General features: G+C 54.1%; 1 protein-coding gene across 4 annotated transcripts in view; it reads left to right on the top strand.

The window, feature by feature from the left end:
• The window catches only part of EPHB2 (EPH receptor B2), a 130,598-nt gene that overhangs the window by 69,276 nt on the left and 43,113 nt on the right, over positions 1–18,209 (top strand). For all 4 annotated transcript variants that reach the window (XM_075171962.1, XM_075171963.1, XM_075171961.1 and 1 more), the window contains 2 exons: positions 14,801–14,956; positions 15,558–15,893. In XM_075171962.1, coding sequence (XP_075028063.1) covers positions 14,801–14,956; positions 15,558–15,893 — 492 coding nt within the window. The remainder of the gene's footprint in view (positions 1–14,800; positions 14,957–15,557; positions 15,894–18,209) is intronic.

Here is an 18,209-nt window from a genome sequence, read left to right as displayed (position 1 = left end):
GGTCTCCTTGAGACAAGGACGCAAGAAGCTGCTCCTGGTCACTGCTCCTTGCTTGGCCAACAGGGTTGGAGGACCCATGGCCCTCATGCTACTGGGTACCTCTTCATTTGGCTTCAGGCATTTCCGTACCAGGAGCTCCTGGTGCAGAGCAGCCACTGGGCACTTTTCTCCTCATCACTTTTTTGGTACCTCCTTCCTGCAGGAGACGTCTCCATCACTTTTTTGGTACCTCCTTCCTGCAGGGGACATCCCCATCACTTTTTTGGTACCTCCTTCCTGCAGGAGACATCCCCATCACTTTTTTGGTACCTCCTTCCTGCAGGGGACATCCCCTGCACCTTGTGTTAGACCAGCCAGAGACCTGAGAGCTGGGCAGCAGGGCCAGCAGGACAGCGCAGGGGACCGGAATGGTCCATGTCCCGCTGTGATGAGTGTGAGGGTTGCTGAGATCCTTGTGTGGAGGCAGAGGACAAGCTGGGGAGACACTTAATGATGGTTTCCCATGGGAGCAGATGAAATCACAGGAACAAAAGCAGCAGGGAGAGGTACCCCAGAGAGAGAGGAGGAGGAGAAGTCACCAGGCAGGAAGAGCCTAGTGACCTAGAGATGCTGTGAGGAGCTTGTATTTCGTCCCAACAGAGTTGCTGTTTGCACAAGAGGGTCTACTGGTCCTTGTCCTGCCAAGCAGAGCTCTGCCTTGCAAGCCGACCACAGTCAGTCTGCGTGCCCTTGCTCCCGACGTTGCCTTTCCATGGAAAACCAGGCTCTGTATCGCAAATGGAGCCAAAAGGAGCAGGAGAGAGGAGAAGACATAGTCCTCACCTTGATAAGCACGGCAGCTCGAGTTTTGCTCGTGCGGCCCTACTAATAAGGCAATTCCTTGTTAACATTCCTTCGCTGCAGCGTGCGCCCTGCTGGGATGAGGGATGCGGATGTGTCGGGGTGGAAGGTTTGGGGTTTTTGCACTCCATTAGTGAGGATTGCAGCAGGGACGGGCTGGGACATGCACCCCGTGCTCCAGCCCACCTCTGCTTTCTCCTCTCGGCTCCAGTACAGCGTCCGTCATCAGGCAGGGCACAGATCTTCTCAAACACGAGCATCTCCCCGCGGGACCTTCTCGGGGGGCCGTGTTAATCTGTAAGAGCAAGTGGGGTCTTTAAAGTGGGAGTTCATGCTTGGCAGCATCCCAGGGAGCTGCGCAGTCCTGGGCTTGGCTGGCCCGATTGGATTAGCGGGGCTCTGCCATCTGTCCTTGCTCCCAGCCCTGGCTGGAACTGCTCCAGGAGCCTCGTGCTTTGAAGAAAACCCTTCTCCGACCGCGGCCCCTGCTCCGAATAACCCAGCTGCTTCCCACCTAGGCAAGCGTGGTTGCTTTCCCCATCCCTTCTGCAGGCGGAGGAAATCCTTGTGGATTCCCTGTGGGCTTCGGGAGCAGCTAACCTTGGAGTGAAAGTCCCTGGAGCAGGACTTTTGGGACTCCCTGCAGCTAAATGTGCTCGGTGGTTGGGCAGTCTGTGGATTAAGAAGCCCAAATTTAAATGTATTTTTGTACGGCTGCTGAGGGACCAAGAAATTGTTGGTTGTACCGCGCTGCCCAGTTCTCACATCCCATCCAAGTCTGACCCAATGTGTTGGGCACTTTTTGCCTTCTCCATCTGAGGATCTCGCTGATCCGTTGCTGCAGCTTCATGCCGGGCTGGCACGCTCAGCCCATCCCCTGCAGCAACCTCTCTGATTTTCAGCCTCTTTTCTTCTATGTGGCACGTGGTGCCAAGGACCGCTTTTTGCAGAATGGGGCTGGGAGGATGCTCAACCTCACCAGTGCACCGAGTGTCCCTGATCCCACTCTGCAAAATGAGCAGTAAACCACTGAAACCCCACAACAGAAAGAAAATATATCAGGGGACTTTATTTGATGTCACTTTTTTTATTTGATGTTCCACGCGTTACCCCTGGCAGCGGTGCCATCATCTCGGCCAAGAGAACTGAGCATCTCTTACCCTTGAAAATCGTACGTGACGGTGTTGTCAGTGTGTCTGGTCCTCTGAAATGGTCGCACAACGGCTGATTTCATAAACACCAGCACTCGCGTCACAGATTTTTCCTTGGCTGACTCTTAAAGCTCTTGGGTACAAGTTATCTAATCCTGCCTGGCCTTGGGAGCCGATCGCCGATACTCTTCCTACTTTCGGGGGGAATGGAAAATTTTAAGGAAGCGTTGGTTATGAAACAATCCTTCTGTATGCATACACTATATTATTATATAGAACCCTTTCTTTCTGTGTCACAATGGAAAATTTTGGCATCTTTTGAGGGCAGGCACATATCTTCACTATGGCTTCATTTTTCTTCCATTCTTGATTTCCATCTTGTTGCTGGTAATCTTACAGGCCCTGGTTTTTCCACTGCCCAGTTTAGCTGCTCTTATCAACCGCTTGTATTTTGTGCTTACTAATTCAAAGCCACTGCTGCCAGTTCATGACTTTTTTAAGATGCATTTTTACTCTTTCGCTGTAATTTCTTGGCCAGAATGAATTTTTACTGAAAAATATGAATTGCATTTTCCTGGGGGCAACAACAACTTTTTTTTGAGGCAATTTTGGTTATTATTCACGGTGTTTTATCTGTACTTTCTGTCCTTGGTGCCTTTGCTGGCATCTTTGGGAACTTGTTCCGTGCTCGTGCTGCATTCCCGGCGCTGGCAGCAAGCCCTCGAGCGCGATGGGAGAGCCCCGGCAATCTGGGAAGCTGGGGAAGTCCCCTGATTTACTGAGAGTTACTTTTAAATGCACAGAGGCAGGAACTGAATTCGATTTTCGTGCAGCTGAAACCAGCCGGCATACTCCCAACCTTGTCTCTGAGCAACCTCACATTTTTTTCTGTCTCACGTTGCTCGCGACGCCTTTCGTCGGCCTCTCTGCTTTCCAGTGGGAGTAGGAAAATCTGGGAGTATGAAATCTGGTGGAAGAAAGCTTTCAGGTGTGGAAGGCGCGTTTTGATGGATGCAGGCAAAACCCGCCCAAAGAAGGGGAATTACGAGCTGTTGAAAATTGCCTCTTCCCATCTGTGTTTTCCGACAGCGCGTGCTTGGCTCTCAGGTCCTGCCATACAGCCCTGCTCCTGATGGATAGAGACAGATAATTATTTGCTGCTGCTTTTCCCTCAGCAGAGCATCCTTTCGGAGAAAGTTATCAGTGAAATGAGAACCAAGGGACCTAGGGTTCAACCTTCTCCTTCTGATGCTGATCCCTCGCAACCCTCGATGCTGCACAAACACCACTGCCAAACTGACGCATTGAGTGTAGAGGGAACGCCGACGGTGGAAATTGCTCCTGGGTATTTACTCAGCCACGAATTGCAGAAGTCGTTACAGTTGTGCAAAATAGGGAGGCTTTATAAAAGATTTCCTAGAAAATAATATATAAAATCCCTGCCTTAACTCTCCTTACGTGCACATCCCTGGCACATGGTGATCTTGGCACGGCCACGCTGCCTTTTCTCAGTGTGCGGGATGGTCAGACCTGCTGTTTGGAAGGAGTTGGAGGTTTTGCTAGTTTGCTCTACTCGTAGTTCGTTGTGCAGTCCAGCATCATATTTCCTGCTGTCAAAAATACGTGCGTTGATTACAGAGCCATGGCTTCCTTCCTTGGAATTCTGTGCGCTCTGCCCAGCCTCCAAGTGCCTGGCTTGTGTCAGCAGGAAGAAAGGTTGAACATGTCTGGGGTGAAGCCGTAGCAGAGTCAGGTTAAGATCTTCCCGTCCCTGGCTTGGTGATGCCACGGGACAGGTTGACCTCAGATGAGGCTGGGAATGCGCAGCAGCCTGGATGTCCAAATCAGGTCCTGGGCATCCAGGGACCCTGAACGCGGTGGCAATGCCAGCAAAGGGTGACCGTGCCACGCAGCCATCCACGTTTTCCAAAAAGTCTATCAAATACGGGGAAAGACGAGCTCTTCTACAGAGGTTTCATTTGCCTTGCTTTTATCTTTCCTCCCGCTGACGGTGTGCTCTTACTGCAGAAGCCCGCGTGCTCCCAAGTCCTGTCTGTCCTATGTGCGGGGGGAAAAAACGGCACGCGATTGCATGGCGCAAATGCCGTGATCATGCGCACGCACACGAGAGCTTGGGGGCTGGGGAGGGGGCTGCTCAAATGACTTTATTGCTGCCATTTCCAAAATTTCTAGCACTCAGGTCAGCATGCTTAAAAAAAACTTCTCTCCCCATCGCGAATCCTTCCGATCACAATACTTTGTGCGTTCATTTTATCAGCAGTGCTGAGATAGCAAGCTGTCTGCTCCTAAATAATGCTGCAGACAGACAGACAGACAGACGGCATAAATGAGGATGGGTGCAGCGACAGACACCGGTGCTTTAGCTATGCCCTCTCTAGGGTGGGAGACGTGGCTCACGGTCAGCCTTGCTGTCCCAACACTCCTTCTCCAACCCTGGCTTAAAGCTGATGTTGCCCCCGCAGGGATGGACTTCGCAGAGGCTGTCTGTACATCTCCTCTCCTCTGGAGCAGGGGGTCTCAAAGGAACCCCAAATTTTCAGCAGACCAGCTGCCTGGAGGCACAGCGATTTTGGTTTCTTCTTGCAGTTCCCTTTGCAGGCTCAAAACCTGGTTCAAAGTCTATCGCACCACGTTGCTGCGGCAGCTCGTTGCCGGATGAAGCTGCTTCAGCTCAGGTCGTTCGGGAAGCCTCAAAGACGTTTGAGAGCCAGAAGTGTTGGGACTGTGAGTGAATCAGAGGTGGCAGGGACAGATGGACTTCCGAAATGGAGCTGGAGTCGCAGGCTGGCGCCGTGGTCCGTGAAGCGTGCACGGTGACAGCACCGAGGGACTCTGCGCTGGGGAAGGGGACTGTCGCTTTCCAGTGTGATTGATTTAGCAAAGTCGGTGAATTTAAGCAAAGTAAAAAAGTGAGGTTTTTTTTCCTCGGGCTGCTCCTACAAACAACTGCTTGACCTTTGCACTCCTGGTGTAAGTGGCTCTTTTTTTGCCCTCAAGCCAGCAGTGCGTTTTTTTAGCCCCTTTCGCTGTGCTCGTACCCCGCCGCCAGGAAGCGGTGGTCCGTCGAGTGTGGGGCAGGCTGGGCATCCAAAAGCTTGAGGAGCGGAAGCTCTGTGGGCGACGGGCAGCTAGAGCGAGCGGGATGCATGCCAGTCCCTTGGGAGAGGCTTTGACTGTCTCCAAGGATGTACATCCCTGCAACTCTCTGAGCTCTCCTTCCAATACTTGACCTCCCTCGTGATGAAAAACGTTCTCCTTGTGTCAAGCTGGCATTTCCCATGTGCCACCTCAAGCCTTGTCCTACCTCTGAGGGTCTGGCTCCATCCTCTCGTTGGGTCGCTGAAGGCAGCAGTAAGGTTTCTCCTTTGCCTTCTCTTCTCCAGGCTCACATCCGACCCTCAGCCTCTCCTCGCCCACCATGTTCTCCAGCCCCCAGCCGTCCCAGTGGCCTCCCTTGGAGTTGCTCCAGTGTCTTCCTTGCACTGGAGAGCCCCAAACTGGACACGATGCTCCATGTAGATCTCACAAGGGCCAGAGCACTTGGGAGCTTGTTTTGGAGGAAGGCTGGTTCTCCTCGGGTTTTGCCCTTCAGAAGTACATAAGCAGACTTGAGGGCGTTTGGGGAAGTGGAGGTGGACAGCGTGCAACCGCCCTGGGCGGTGTGTGACCTCCCTTCCCCTGCGGTGCTGCCTGCCTACAGCTTCTCCGCTCGCTGCAGGCTGGGAAGGAAAGTTACTGTGTAACTACACCCCCAGTGATTTAAACCACCATAACGAACCATTTTTAATCAGCCCTTATGCCAGCTCCACTCAGCACCTAGCGCTGACAAAGAACACTGTTGTCATCTGGAAAGCGGCTGCTGGCACTTCACCAGCTGGCGGCTTTTAAACTTGTCTAAACTGGGTGCTAAGCAGCATTAAAATGTAATGATTAAACATGCCCACTCCAAGTTTTCCTGGCCACCCCCCACCTCCACCTGGAAAAGCTGCTTGTGCCCTGGAAAGGCTCCCTTGGGAGCTGCAGCTGGAGGGGGGCTGCAGCAGAGTGCCTGCTGGAGATGGAGAGGAGAGCGTGGGGTGGGAGGGCACTGGTCCTCGTGCTACGGCAAGTCAAGGCAGAGCAATTTGGGAAGGGTGCCCTCAACACTTCTGCACGCTGGCTGTAGGGGTTGGGGCTTCTGGGTCGGTAGGGATGTCCTTCAGAGACCCGATCGACTCGGCACCCCTGACCCTGGAGCCTGCTCCTCCAACATCTGGGATAAGGGAGTTGGGTAGGGACAGGTCATTCGCAGATAAAAACATTGAGCAGCCACAGATGCGCTTGGAGTCCCTGGAGGTGGAGGCACAAGTCCACTCCGGGGTCTGATCCTGGCTCTGCTCGCCCCTGGAGATGTGCAGACGTCGGGTGGTCCCCGGCTGCCCTGGTCCCCTGAGTCTCTGTGTCTGGTCGTGGTGGACCTGCATCCCCGGCAGCCCCGTGGTGCTGGGGGTGTGACTCCGGATTTGCAGCAGGACCGAGAGGCTGGGGAGACCGTCCACTTGAAGGGCTCTTGTCCAGGAAAAGCTCCCTTTTTACTTTCACGTTTCCTTTAGGATTAAAACCATTCTCCTCGGGCTTGAAACATGGAATGTTTGTTAAGTTTATGAGGGCTTTTAGAGAGGCTTTTAGAGAGTACATCCTATCCCTTCTTTTATAGGGCTGAGATAAGATTATCTTTGTTTTAACACCAATTAAAGCAGGAAGGGTTTATAGGATTAGGGGTTTTCCATCAGTGCAACTTTGATGTCACCACTTGCTTGCTTGGTTTGCTTCTTCCCCTGCGTTAAAAGGTTGGGAGCCGTTCCCGTAATGGTTAACATACCACCCTCCGGAGGCAGAGCTCTCCCAGGCAGAAGCTTTGGGAAACATTTAAACAAGACCAAACAAAGTAACAAAATGTGAAAGTCCTAAATTCTTCTGGAGACCACTTGGAGAAAGCTGGCTCACTGATTAAACAACCGCTCTTTCAGTGTGTAGCGCTGCAGTGTTTACATCTATTGCAACAGGACATGCTGCTTGCCTGAAAAGCATTTTTTAAAATACCAAAATAAAATAAATTACTATAGTGTAAGGAATCTAAAGCAAAAACAAAAAAAAAAACCTGCAGTCAGAGGCTGGAAAACACATCAGTCCATCCTCTGCACCAGAAGAAGACGAGAGGCTGAATAACGCGAGCGTGACGTTTGGTGTATCTGCTAGCGCATCACTCCACAGAAGTGGGGCAATGCCGTGTTCCAGCACCTGAAGCTCGAGGTCCTCACGTGCGTGCTAAGCCACCGAGACGAGGTTTTGGGGTTGAAGCTGCTGGGAGCATCCTGATCGCCCCGTGTGCTGGGACTGGGGTTGCTCCTAGACCGGCAGCACCCGACATCCCCAGGGTGGTGGATGGCATGCTTCAGGAGAGCACCGCTGGCTGCTGAGCTTGGGCTTGGAGCTACGTCCTAGATGCTCTTCGGGTGTCTGCAGGAGCAGGGAGGTCCAAAGCATCTGCTGCCACCAGAGCTGTGCTCCTCACCTCTAAACTCGCCATCTGGTTTTGGCTTGGCCCAGGGACGCTGGCCTCTGGAGGTGAGCTGGGGCTGCAGTCACCTGTGGTCTACAGCAGCGTGAGGAACATACAGCTCCGTGTCTCCTTCGGATAGGGAGGTCCTCTCCCCCCGGCTGTCCGCTGAACGGCTCTAGCAGGAGAAACGCTGGATTATGGTCCTCGCCATCCGTACTCTGAGCGTGCTGGCAGCACCCCAGCCCCCCATGCTCGGGCAGGAACAGAAAGCTTTCCCTTTCTCTTTAAGAGCCCCCGTGACGGGTTGGGGAGGTTGAACCAGGCTGACCGGGCAGGTAAGAAATTCCAGGCGTTTCTCCCTGACAGCCGAATCCCGACACGGCTGATGGATGTGCCGCCCAGAGCGGGGCGGCGGGGGGGCTTGCAGGTGTGCGTGCCCACAGGTGCGGCCGTCTCCCCAGATGCTTGAACTTCGGAGCGGTGCTAGCGGGGAGATGACCTTGCGAACCCCGCAGAGGCTGCAGGAGGGAGCAAGCCCCCGGCACGAAGCCTCTCTCAGGCGAGGGCTCAGCCCTGCTTTGGGCAACTCAACCTGGTGTTTGGGCACTGGGAGAAGTTCGGATGTGGGGGTTCTCTGCCTAGTGTTGTCCTGGCCAGCAGGCTGGTGACGCTCTGCCTGGTTTTGACCCAGAGTCGAGGCAGAGTCGATGTGTGATGACCACTATCGCTTTGTCCCATGGTGTCCAAAAGACTGAATCTCTGGACCGTGCAGTTTTAGAATCGCAGAATCATAGAATAGTTTGGGTTGGACGGGACCTTCAAAGGCCATCTAGTCCAGCCCCCCTGCCATGGGCAGGGACATCTTCAACCAGATCAGGTTGCTCAGAGCCCCGTCCAACCTGACCTTGAATGTTCCCAGGGATGGGGCATCCACCTGGGCAACCTGTGCCAGGGTTTCACCATCCTCAGCGTAAAAAATTTCTTCCTTGTATCTTGTCTAAATCTCCCCTCATTTAGTTTAAAACCATTCCCCCTTGTCCTGTCGCAACAGGCCCAGTTGTCCTGGTCTTTGGACCTTGTTTGGGCTGGGCTGAGGACAGCCTGGCTAGAAGGTTGGGGACTATTTGTCCCTTGCAGGACATTCCAGCCTGCTCTTTTGGGGAGCTCCCAAAACAGGGCATCACTCTGCCCGGTCCTCTCCAGACCTCTGTGACACCCCAGTACGAAGGTCCTGTCACAGCCCCACGCTGACCCAGTGCTGCCCCTGCCCGTGGACCAAGTGAAAGGCTGGATGATGGGGAGAATAAGACGTAACCTCTTAAACCAAGCAGCCGGTGGTGAGCTGCAGACAGGCAGGGTGCAGCGTGGAAGTCCTTGCCAGGGGCACTTCCAAGGGGATTGTGTCTGAAGGAGCCCCGGGCTGAAGCTGGGAGGCAGATGAGGTGGCTTGGGGGGCACCTCTGGGGAGCACTGTTGGAGGGGATGTGGGTTTTGGAGTCCTGGCACCTCCAGGCCGGAGCAGCAGTGCCCATGTGCTGGGGAGATGATGTGACCCAGTGGATCTCCCTGAGTTGCTGGTGAGGTGCAGGATGCTGGTCCAAGTCAATGGCACGGGGACCTATGGAAAAGCCGCTAGCGATGGGAAGATGCTTTTGCAGGTCTGTGCCGTCTGCTTCTATTTCTGTCCTGTGGAGAATGACGGGGTTAAACGGGAACATTTGCATCGTGACTCCTTCCTTATTGACAACTCTCTAATCCACATCACAGAAGTCGGCTGAGTACCACGTTCCCCTTCAGTTAATCTCATTTAACCCTGTTTTCCCTCCTGTATTTCTATCCTCTGCTCTCCAAATGCTGTCGGAGTTGTTGGCAGTGACAGCACCCGGCAATGGGATTAATTGCTTATCTCAAGTATGAGGTAACAGTGTAGGCTGCTAATTAAATTTATCAGGAGGGAAACTGGAGGACCTGTGCGGCCCCAGAAAGGATGAGTGCGGAGAGCTGGCACCTAGAGGTCCAAGATCCTCTCTCTTTCAGAGCTAGCAGCCAACTCCGATGCCAAGTCCAAGGGGCTCGGGTGTTGCCACCTGCCTCCTGCATGGATTGAGTCCTCTTCTCTCCAGCACTGAAATGTCCAGGCTGGAGAAGCCACGGCAGAAGCGTAAGCTCATCCAAAGGCAGCGGGCGGCATTGCTCCTTTGGGTTGTCCAGAGGCCAGCCTTTTGCTAAGGTGACAATCGCCATCGTGTGAGGGCCTGGGGACAGAAATAAGCAGAGAATGGGCAACTTTTGCAGGTGAGACAAAGTGAGACCCATTTGCATGCAGAACTAAAAACAAGGGGCAGAATGGGGAAGAATGTGGGAAAAGTCACAATGTCGTTACTGCACCAACCTCATCTTGCATAAAGAAGGGCATGGCTGATGAAAGGAAAAAGGGGTAAATTCAGATCTGGTTGGACATAACAGTCTTCCGCACAGGACAACATCGTAAATACCCGCCACACACCACGAGCAGTAGGGACCTAGAAGTGCTGGTGGAGGAGGCTCTGGGGTCTGGGGTCCAGCCTCCCGCTTGCAGCGGGGTTGCCACCAGCATTAGCTCAAGGCAGTTTAGCTGAACCTCCCCCAAAGAAGGAGATCCACCACCCCCCTGTAACCTGTCCCAGGGCTGCACCATCCTTTGGAGAAGGAGCTTTCCCTAATGTCCAGTCTGAACTTGTGATCCTTGTCCCTTGTTACAGAGTCTGGCACCCTGAGAAGTGTTTGGGTCTGTCTTCTTTGCATCTGCCCCCAAATGCAGCTGCAGTTAGACCCCCCCCTTACCCCAATTAACCCATCCCGGCTCTTTCCACCTCTCTTCGTATGCCCTGTGCCCCAGGGCTGACCATCTTGGTGACCCTCGTGTTCCTCCATATTGCCCTTGAACTGGGCAACCCCAAACTAGCCGCGGCAGCGTCCCCAGTGCCTGGCAGGGGAAAACACCTCCCTCGATGTGCTGGCCACGTTCCTCCTGGCATGGCCCGGGACATTGTTTTCTTTATTCTCCACAAGAGCAAATTGCTGGCACCCGTTCGGCGTGGGGTCGGTGCCGGGGCAGTCCCGTGGTGGCCAAGAGAGCCAGAGGCTTGCGTCAGGTTTGCGGGGTGATTAGGGTGCCAGCGGGAGTGGGGAGGGCCATAGGAGAGGGCTCCCAAAAGCACGGGGGAGGACGAGAAGCAGGATGCAGCCGAGGTGACCAGCTCCGGGCTCCTGCAGCACCGGGGGTGCGGACGATGTCGGGCTGCAGAGCCAGGCTGCCTGCCCCCTGCCTCCGGCCCCGGGGGGAGGAGAGAGGCAGCTGGGAGATAAGGCTGGGGATTTAAGGCTCTTGGCAGATCCTAACTGACAGAGCCAGGGCTGCCTGTTTTCCATCAGCCGTTAAAAACGCCTTGCTCGAGTGGAAGGAGCCTTGCTGCCAGGAGAAACAAAGCCAGGGAAAGGGAGCCCGGGAGGACCCTTCCTCAGAGCCGTTAGCGCGGACCGAAGGTGCCATTTTGGAAATTTTTATTGCAAGAGAGAGCTGTTTGCTCTGAGCTGTTTGCAGAAGTGATCTGGGGTGGGCTCCGAAGGCCAGGACAGTTTTTGATGCAGAGGAGCCTGTTTGGAGCCTGCTCAGCTCATACTGGATTAATTAAGAAGTTGGTTAGAGAGAGGCAGTAGGACACGGGGCCAGCAAACAGGGAACCCCTCTGCGGCCCCTCCTGCACGTTCGGCCAAAGGCTTTTCCTTCAGGCTGAGCCACGGGATGCCTTTCTCCGCCGAGCTGCCCCGGGGAAGGGGAAGGAGGGCTGGAAGCCTCGTGCCAGCGCTGCCTCCAACAGCAAATGCTGCAGAAGTGGCCTTCCCTCCCAGATCCCTGGCGTGGTCCTCCCCTCATGGGTCCTTCTCCATGGCATTCCCTTCCCAAAACACCTTTCCGTGCCCTGGGAATGGGTGGATGGGAAACGAGGACACCCGGCGCCGCTCAGGCGTTCCCAGTCTTGTTTGAGAGAGCTACAGCCCGTACTCTTAGCAAACCCGCCGCTGTCTCCGAGCCTAGCGAGGCAGCCTTCCATGCCTACGTGCAGCAGCGAGGCAATTAAAGGTCCATATGTTTCCCGTGAAGCCCCATTAGCATCCTCCGATTGGTGCTGGAGATGCGGGAACCCACCACGTGGGAAGCTGCAAACCACCCCTGCTTCAGTGATGGGGCCAGAGCTGTCACGGTTATCGCCCTCCTGGGATGAAGGATGCTCTGATAAAGTAGAAATTTCTGTGCTTTCATTGTTTCAATTCCCTCTTTCCAAGCAGGATTTTCTAGGGATGCTCTGCCCCTGCCCTCCTTGCAAGCCTGAGGGGAAGCAGCATGTCCCCAAAGTTGCTGTCACCACCCAGGGCAGAAAACTGGGGTGTCCTCGTGTCTTCCAGCAAGTGGTGAGAACATCCACGCTGTTCGAACAGGAGGGATGGGAAGATTTCAGTTTTGATTTGCTGTTTACTCTGGAAACAAGAAATTGGGTGGCTTCCAAATTAAAAGCTGTTTTCTCACCCAGAGGAAGACCTGGAGGGAACAAAACAGTTTTGAACACAACGTTCGTTTATTTTACTTCTGGAGGTTGTCATTACTTGAAGGGGGGGAAAAAAAATATAAAAAAGGACTTTGCATCAAATTTCAGTGATTTTCCTGTCTTTCAGCGTGATTTCAGAACATTTATCTTTGGAGAGGTTCTGATTTTCTAGGATTATTTTATCCCATGTCGGTGTGCGGGACCTCCTGGGGAGGAAGAAAGTTGCCAAAACTTCTGGGCGTGTTTTGACGGCACGTGCAAAGAGTTTTAGCATCCCAGCTTGGTATATTTGGTGAACAATCATTCAGCCCCCAATTTTTGCCCGGCTCTAAGAGCAGCGCACGCAGAAGTATTAATTGCAGCCGTCAGCCTGTGCCGGGCCAAACCTGGGGAATGTTTTTTGTCTCTCGGGGCCACTCACTAAATCTCAGCAGCGTAGGCATTTTTTTTTTGATGTATTTCTATCTTGATGCAGAAGAAGCCTTATAGGAAAGTTGTTATTTTTAAAATAAGCCTCGGGAAGGTGAAAGAGGCCCGTGTCTCAAAACGTCTTTGATCAAATGACCCTGTATTTCACCCTGGATGTCAGACTAGAGCAATTTTGTGTGTTGGTCTTATCGTGTTTCAAAAATTGGTATTACTACGAGGAGCCTGTTATCATTTCAGCTACAGAGCCACCGTCGCTTCTCTGTAACGGAGAACTACGCGGCCATCACCTCTCCCAACAGCTTAACACCCTCTGAGGGGGGTTTGTACCGAGGGACGTGCGGGGGATAGGGTCAGAGATGGAGTCAGGCGCATGGGGGGTAGGGGACAGCGCGGGTGGGAAGACCCAGGAACATGAGGAGAAGCCAGTTTTTCAACAGGTCCTTTGACTCTAGGAGGCAGGAAGGACTTTGCAAGCAGGAAGGTTGATGGTATTTTTCTCTAGAGCTTTTCTCATTGGAAATTCAAGATAATTTTGAAGGAAGGGAGACGAAAACTGAAAAAAAAACTCTTTTTTTTTTTTTTTTCCAAAGAAAAAAATAGGTACTTCTCAGTAATAGCTCTTGCTTACAGCAACCCCGAGCGTGTTTTTCCCAGGCTGTTTTTCTGATCTGCCTCATTCCTGAAAGCCTTGGCAGCGAACTGAAGTAGAAGTTTGTTTAACTCGTTTCAGTGCAGAAACCACCTGCCACCCCCCAGGCTCTTCGCGCCGCACAAGAGAATTAACAGCGGCGGAAAGTCGCAACCCAGAGTAATCACCGAGAGCCGTGCCGAGAAACGCTTCTAGCTGAGCTTTTGCTTTGGCATTGGTGATCCCCTGCCGTGGAAAAACTTTCTGGTGTTTAAAGCTTTGCGGTGATATTTTTAGCCACCTGTGCCGTATCCGTTAATGCTGTATTTCACACTGCGGTCCAGCCTTCACCACCCATCTGCTGTAGGCACCGTGCGCCCCCCCGTGCCACCCTCGCCCACCCTGCCTGGCTGAACACGCTTTTTTTTGAGCGCCTGTTGCTAATGGAGCATCTTCTTCATCTGTGAGTGGCTTAGAGGTCTGAGCCCCAGTGCAGGTAGACCCCAGCGCGCCGCCGCCGGTCGTGGCAGAAGTGACAATTTGCTTGTGATACTGAGTAGGGAAGACAAGGGCTGGCTGTGGAGAGTTGCAAAAGGATGGCGTGAGCGGGGAATGAGAAGGCAATTGGAATTCAATAGACGTGAGGTGATGCAAATGGGAGCAAACAACCCCAGCTTCACACACACATGCACAGAGGTAGGCTGTGAGTTGGCCGGTGTCTCTCAGGAATGAGACCTTGGGGCTATAATAGGTAGTCCAGTTGGTACGTTGGTGGTTAAAAAATAATTTGGACGTTGCTAATTATGAGAATTTCTTTAGAGAATAAAATAGTGAACGTTGTTGTGCAGCTTGCTTGGGGCATGATGGAGGTTTGTGCAACCCTGGGAGTCACGGAGAAGGTGGATGGCGATGGAGTTCATTGCCAATGCAAGTGTGAGATTGCATCAAATGAAATGGCAGCTGGCAGCTTCGAAGCAGAGGGCGGCAGTTTGTTCCCGCAGCGCACAATTACGCCGTGGGGCTCTGTGCCGCAGGATGAAATGGGTGCAAAATGTTTGCATGGAATAAAAAAATGACTGGGTAACTTAGCGGAAGAAGCATCCCGCAACGGATGTTAAATGCAACGAGCCTGCCTCTTACAAGTCCCTGAGCTATAAATTGTCGGAGGGTGGGAAGGTAACGTGGGCAATGCGCGTGCCGTCGGGTGGCTGCTGTTGGGGAGAGGATTCTGGTCACCATGTGGACCTTTGGTCTGACTCGCTACAGCCGCTCGCATCTTCTTATGTGACGGCGGCTAAAAATCCTCTTTGCATTTGTAAAACTCCCTGAGTAGACCCTGTTCTGTGCTCGTGGTTGGGGACTAGGGGGGAGAGACATCTGCACGGGGACCCCATCTCTGCAGGCAGCGCCAGCAGCAGCGCCTGCCTCCTCAGAGCCTTCAAACCAGCTGCTCCTTCTCCACTTTGTTTACTTCAAATTGTCAGGTTTTGGCTTCGGACTCTGCAAAACCCCGAAGGGTGTTTTCTGGTAGCGCTGCCAGGCTCCGGGCGTCCCCGCCAGCCCCTGTCCTCACCACTTACCGCTGCTCTTGGTTCTCTTCCAGGCTGCCCGTCGGGGATGTTCAAGGCCAGCCAAGGGGATGAAGGATGCGTCCACTGCCCGATTAACAGCCGGACGACTTCGGAAGGGGCCACTAACTGCGTGTGCCGGAACGGATATTACCGGGCAGATGCCGATCCTGTCGACATGCCGTGCACCAGTATGTGGGCTCGGGGCAACTGGGGAGGGACTGCGTGCGACTGGGAAAGGAGACATGCATCGGTCAAAGCACCAAGGGATGCTTAACTCAGGGATCTTTCTCAGTGGGATTTTGGAGGAAGCCGTGGGGCTCAGAGCACCTCATCCTTGCAGGCGTGGGTCTTTCTTAACCTGGGCCAGTTTGCGCTTGCAAGCATTGCACGGGCAAAGAGGACAGAAATTCGGGTTGCTCTGTGCTGTTTTAGGCAGTGGGGTGACTTTGCTCTGGGGCTGTACGCGGACGAGAAGACCTGCGTGTTGGCACGTGGGAGATTAGTGCAAAGGCCGGGAATCAGAAACGCTACAAAAAATAACTGGTGAATTTTGCCAGGGATGCCACATCATCAAATGAGCCTGGGTTAAGAGAGCAGGTTTTATTCCCACTCCTGCCTTTGGCTGTCCAGCTTACTCCGCACATCCCTGACACCAAGAGAAGCACCCGGCTCAGCCCGTGCCTGCTGCAGGGTCCTCTCCGGTGATGGGGAAAAGGATGGGGTGCAGCTGGTCCTGTAGCGATGAGCAGGGCTGCGGCTCTTACACCTTTCTGTCTCTTCCCTTTACAGCCATCCCGTCTGCCCCCCAGGCCGTCATCTCCAGCGTGAACGAGACCTCTCTGATGCTGGAGTGGACCCCACCGCGGGACTCGGGGGGCCGGGAGGACCTGGTGTACAACATCATCTGCAAGAGCTGCGGCTCCGGCCGCGGGGCGTGCACGCGCTGCGGGGACAACGTGCAGTTCGCCCCCCGCCAGCTGGGCCTGACGGAGCCCCGCATCTACATCAGCGATCTGCTGGCCCACACCCAGTACACCTTCGAGATCCAGGCGGTGAACGGCGTCACCGACCAGAGCCCCTTCTCCCCGCAGTTTGCATCCGTGAACATCACCACCAACCAGGCTGGTAAGATGCGGAGCCGTGTCTCCAAGCAGAGCTCTCCAGGAAGGGGAGGTGGTGGGTAGAGATCTCCTGGTCAAGAGGTGCTGGGTGAAACCCGGTGGGGTGCTGGGGTGAGCAGGGCTTGAAGGGGAGAAGAGGTGGGGTGAGATGTGGCATGGTGTCGCTTGCTCCGTAACGCCGGTGATGACCAAAGTGCATAGGCATGGCAATTCCTGGATGACTCCCAAGCCTCGGGTGTGAAAAATATCCCTTATTTCAGTGAAAAGCTGGAGTGTGCCCCAAGGCGGAGCTGCCCTCCCCATCACCGCAGCAGAACAGCTCATGTCAGGGTCCCTGGTGTCTCAGCACCCCTCTCCGGCGCTGGGCGTGTGACTGTTTCTGAGGTTGTTGCCTCGGAGCATCAGTTGCAGCACGCCCTGCTGCAGCCCCTGCTGCTGCTCCTCGTTCCGGAGGAGGGAAGGTAAGATTAGCTCCAGCATTTTGACACAAGCTGCAATCTCTGCTCTGACTGCAGAGAAATCGGGACAGGCTGTGAAAGCAAAGGAAAGCTGCACAGAAGAGGGGGCTGGGAGGTGGATATACGGGATGACCATCTGGAAATCTGCTCCAGGTCCTTTGCCACTGCAGAGTCACCTTGGTGAAGAAGAAGACCAAGCAGCAGAACTGGAAGGGTTTCGTTCAGGGTCTCCAGCTCTGTGCTGGCCCGGGGGTTTGCTACGTTCCCCCCGTGCAGGGTGGTTTTGCTGGGGGAAGGGATGCGTCAGGGTGGCTGGTAGCTCCTGGGAGATTCACCAGCAGCCCCCAGGCAGCAGCTGCACTGGTGGCAGGACACCCCGCAGAGCTGCTGGTCAGGGGCTGCTCTCCCCAGCCCACCTGGAAGCCATCTGGAGCTGGAGCACAGACTGGGACTGGGGCTTTGCTTAATCCGATTGCACGGTGGAAGCATGCCAATAAGGTACAAGTGTGTGTGGGAGCGAGCAAGTTTCTGTGGTCCCTCTGAGGGCTGCAGCAAATGCGTGGGGTTGTGCGAACATGCCCCAGGCTGCCCTGGACACTACGTGACCTTCAAGACTGAATTTGGCAGTTGTGGATGATTGCATTTCCACTGAATTGCCTGGAGACCGTGGTGCGTGCTGGCTGCAGGGGACAGGAGGTGTTTGGTGTGGGGTGAAGCAGCAGTGGTGCAGATGGGCATCACTTGGTTACCAAGACAGAGGTAACCTGCCAAAACCTCTTGGTCGCACATGAACCAGCAGAGTGACCTCTGATCTTCATTTATCTCGGGAGCCGTGGGGTCACGGTGTTTTCAATACCGTATCAGAAGCCCCGAAGGCAGATTTAGCATAGCGTTGAACCGTGGTTTGACGGCGAGCAGGAACACGTCCACACATGATGGGGAGAGAGGAACGGGGCTGGGACGGTGACCTGTTGCAGCTTCCTTTACAGAGGTGGCTGATGGAGACGGGGTGGGTGCGATGCTGCCTGGGGCTGGGAAGGGGCTCTGCCCACCCCCAGCGTGGTCCCGCGATATAGACGAGTTATTTAATGCTCAGATTTTGTACTTTGCGGTTATATGGTGTGCTTGTTACCTTCATATACTGCCTGTGGCTACTTCCACCTTCGCAAAACCAGAGCGCTGAGTTGCAGGCGAATCCTTTTCAGTCCCCTGGATCCTCCTCCTTGTGTTTTCCTTGTTTGACACTCCTTTATTATCAGGGCTCACACTTCTCAGCCTGTGTGATGTCTCTCTTAATGTATCTATTCATTAGCACTAAACAATAACTGTCTGCTTGCTAATTCCTCTGTAATTAGAGGCTCTGAATTCTTCTGCTTACACTCGGCACCGCCTGGCAGCCTTGATGTAGATCATTAGCAGTTGGTAACAGAAGCTGCAGAGACAAAGGCAGAGCTGGGACAGAATGGAGGGTGTTGGGGAGAGGAGAGCGCGCAGAGGGAGGGGAGGGATGAGCCTGGGGAAGCGGCGATTACGGCCTCCCTCTGCCTTTGCTCTGGGTTGAGCACCGGCTGGGGCTCCGTCTCAGGCAGAGCAGAGGACCGAGTATCTGATGGGGTTGTGCTCCTGCCACAGCTGGGCACTCCCTGCACAGCGCCTGCGGGGACCTCCCAGCCCCGAAGAAAGCAAGGCAAAAATCGCCCTGGTTCACCCAGGGATAAATGGACCACTGTTGGGGGACCACCGGTGCTTGGTGCTTTCGGGACTGAGGAGAGATGCCACGTCACCAGCAGCATCTTTAACCTTCGGGTATCATAAATTCTTCAGCATCCCAGGAGAAAGCTGCTGTGAGAGAGTAAGAAAAC

Source organism: Calonectris borealis, chromosome 23 (assembly GCF_964195595.1).
Source record: "Calonectris borealis chromosome 23, bCalBor7.hap1.2, whole genome shotgun sequence".
In the NCBI taxonomy this organism is placed as follows: Eukaryota; Metazoa; Chordata; class Aves; order Procellariiformes; family Procellariidae; genus Calonectris; species Calonectris borealis.
Note: the sequence above shows the minus strand (reverse complement) of the source record. Positions and strands in the feature narration are given on the sequence as shown.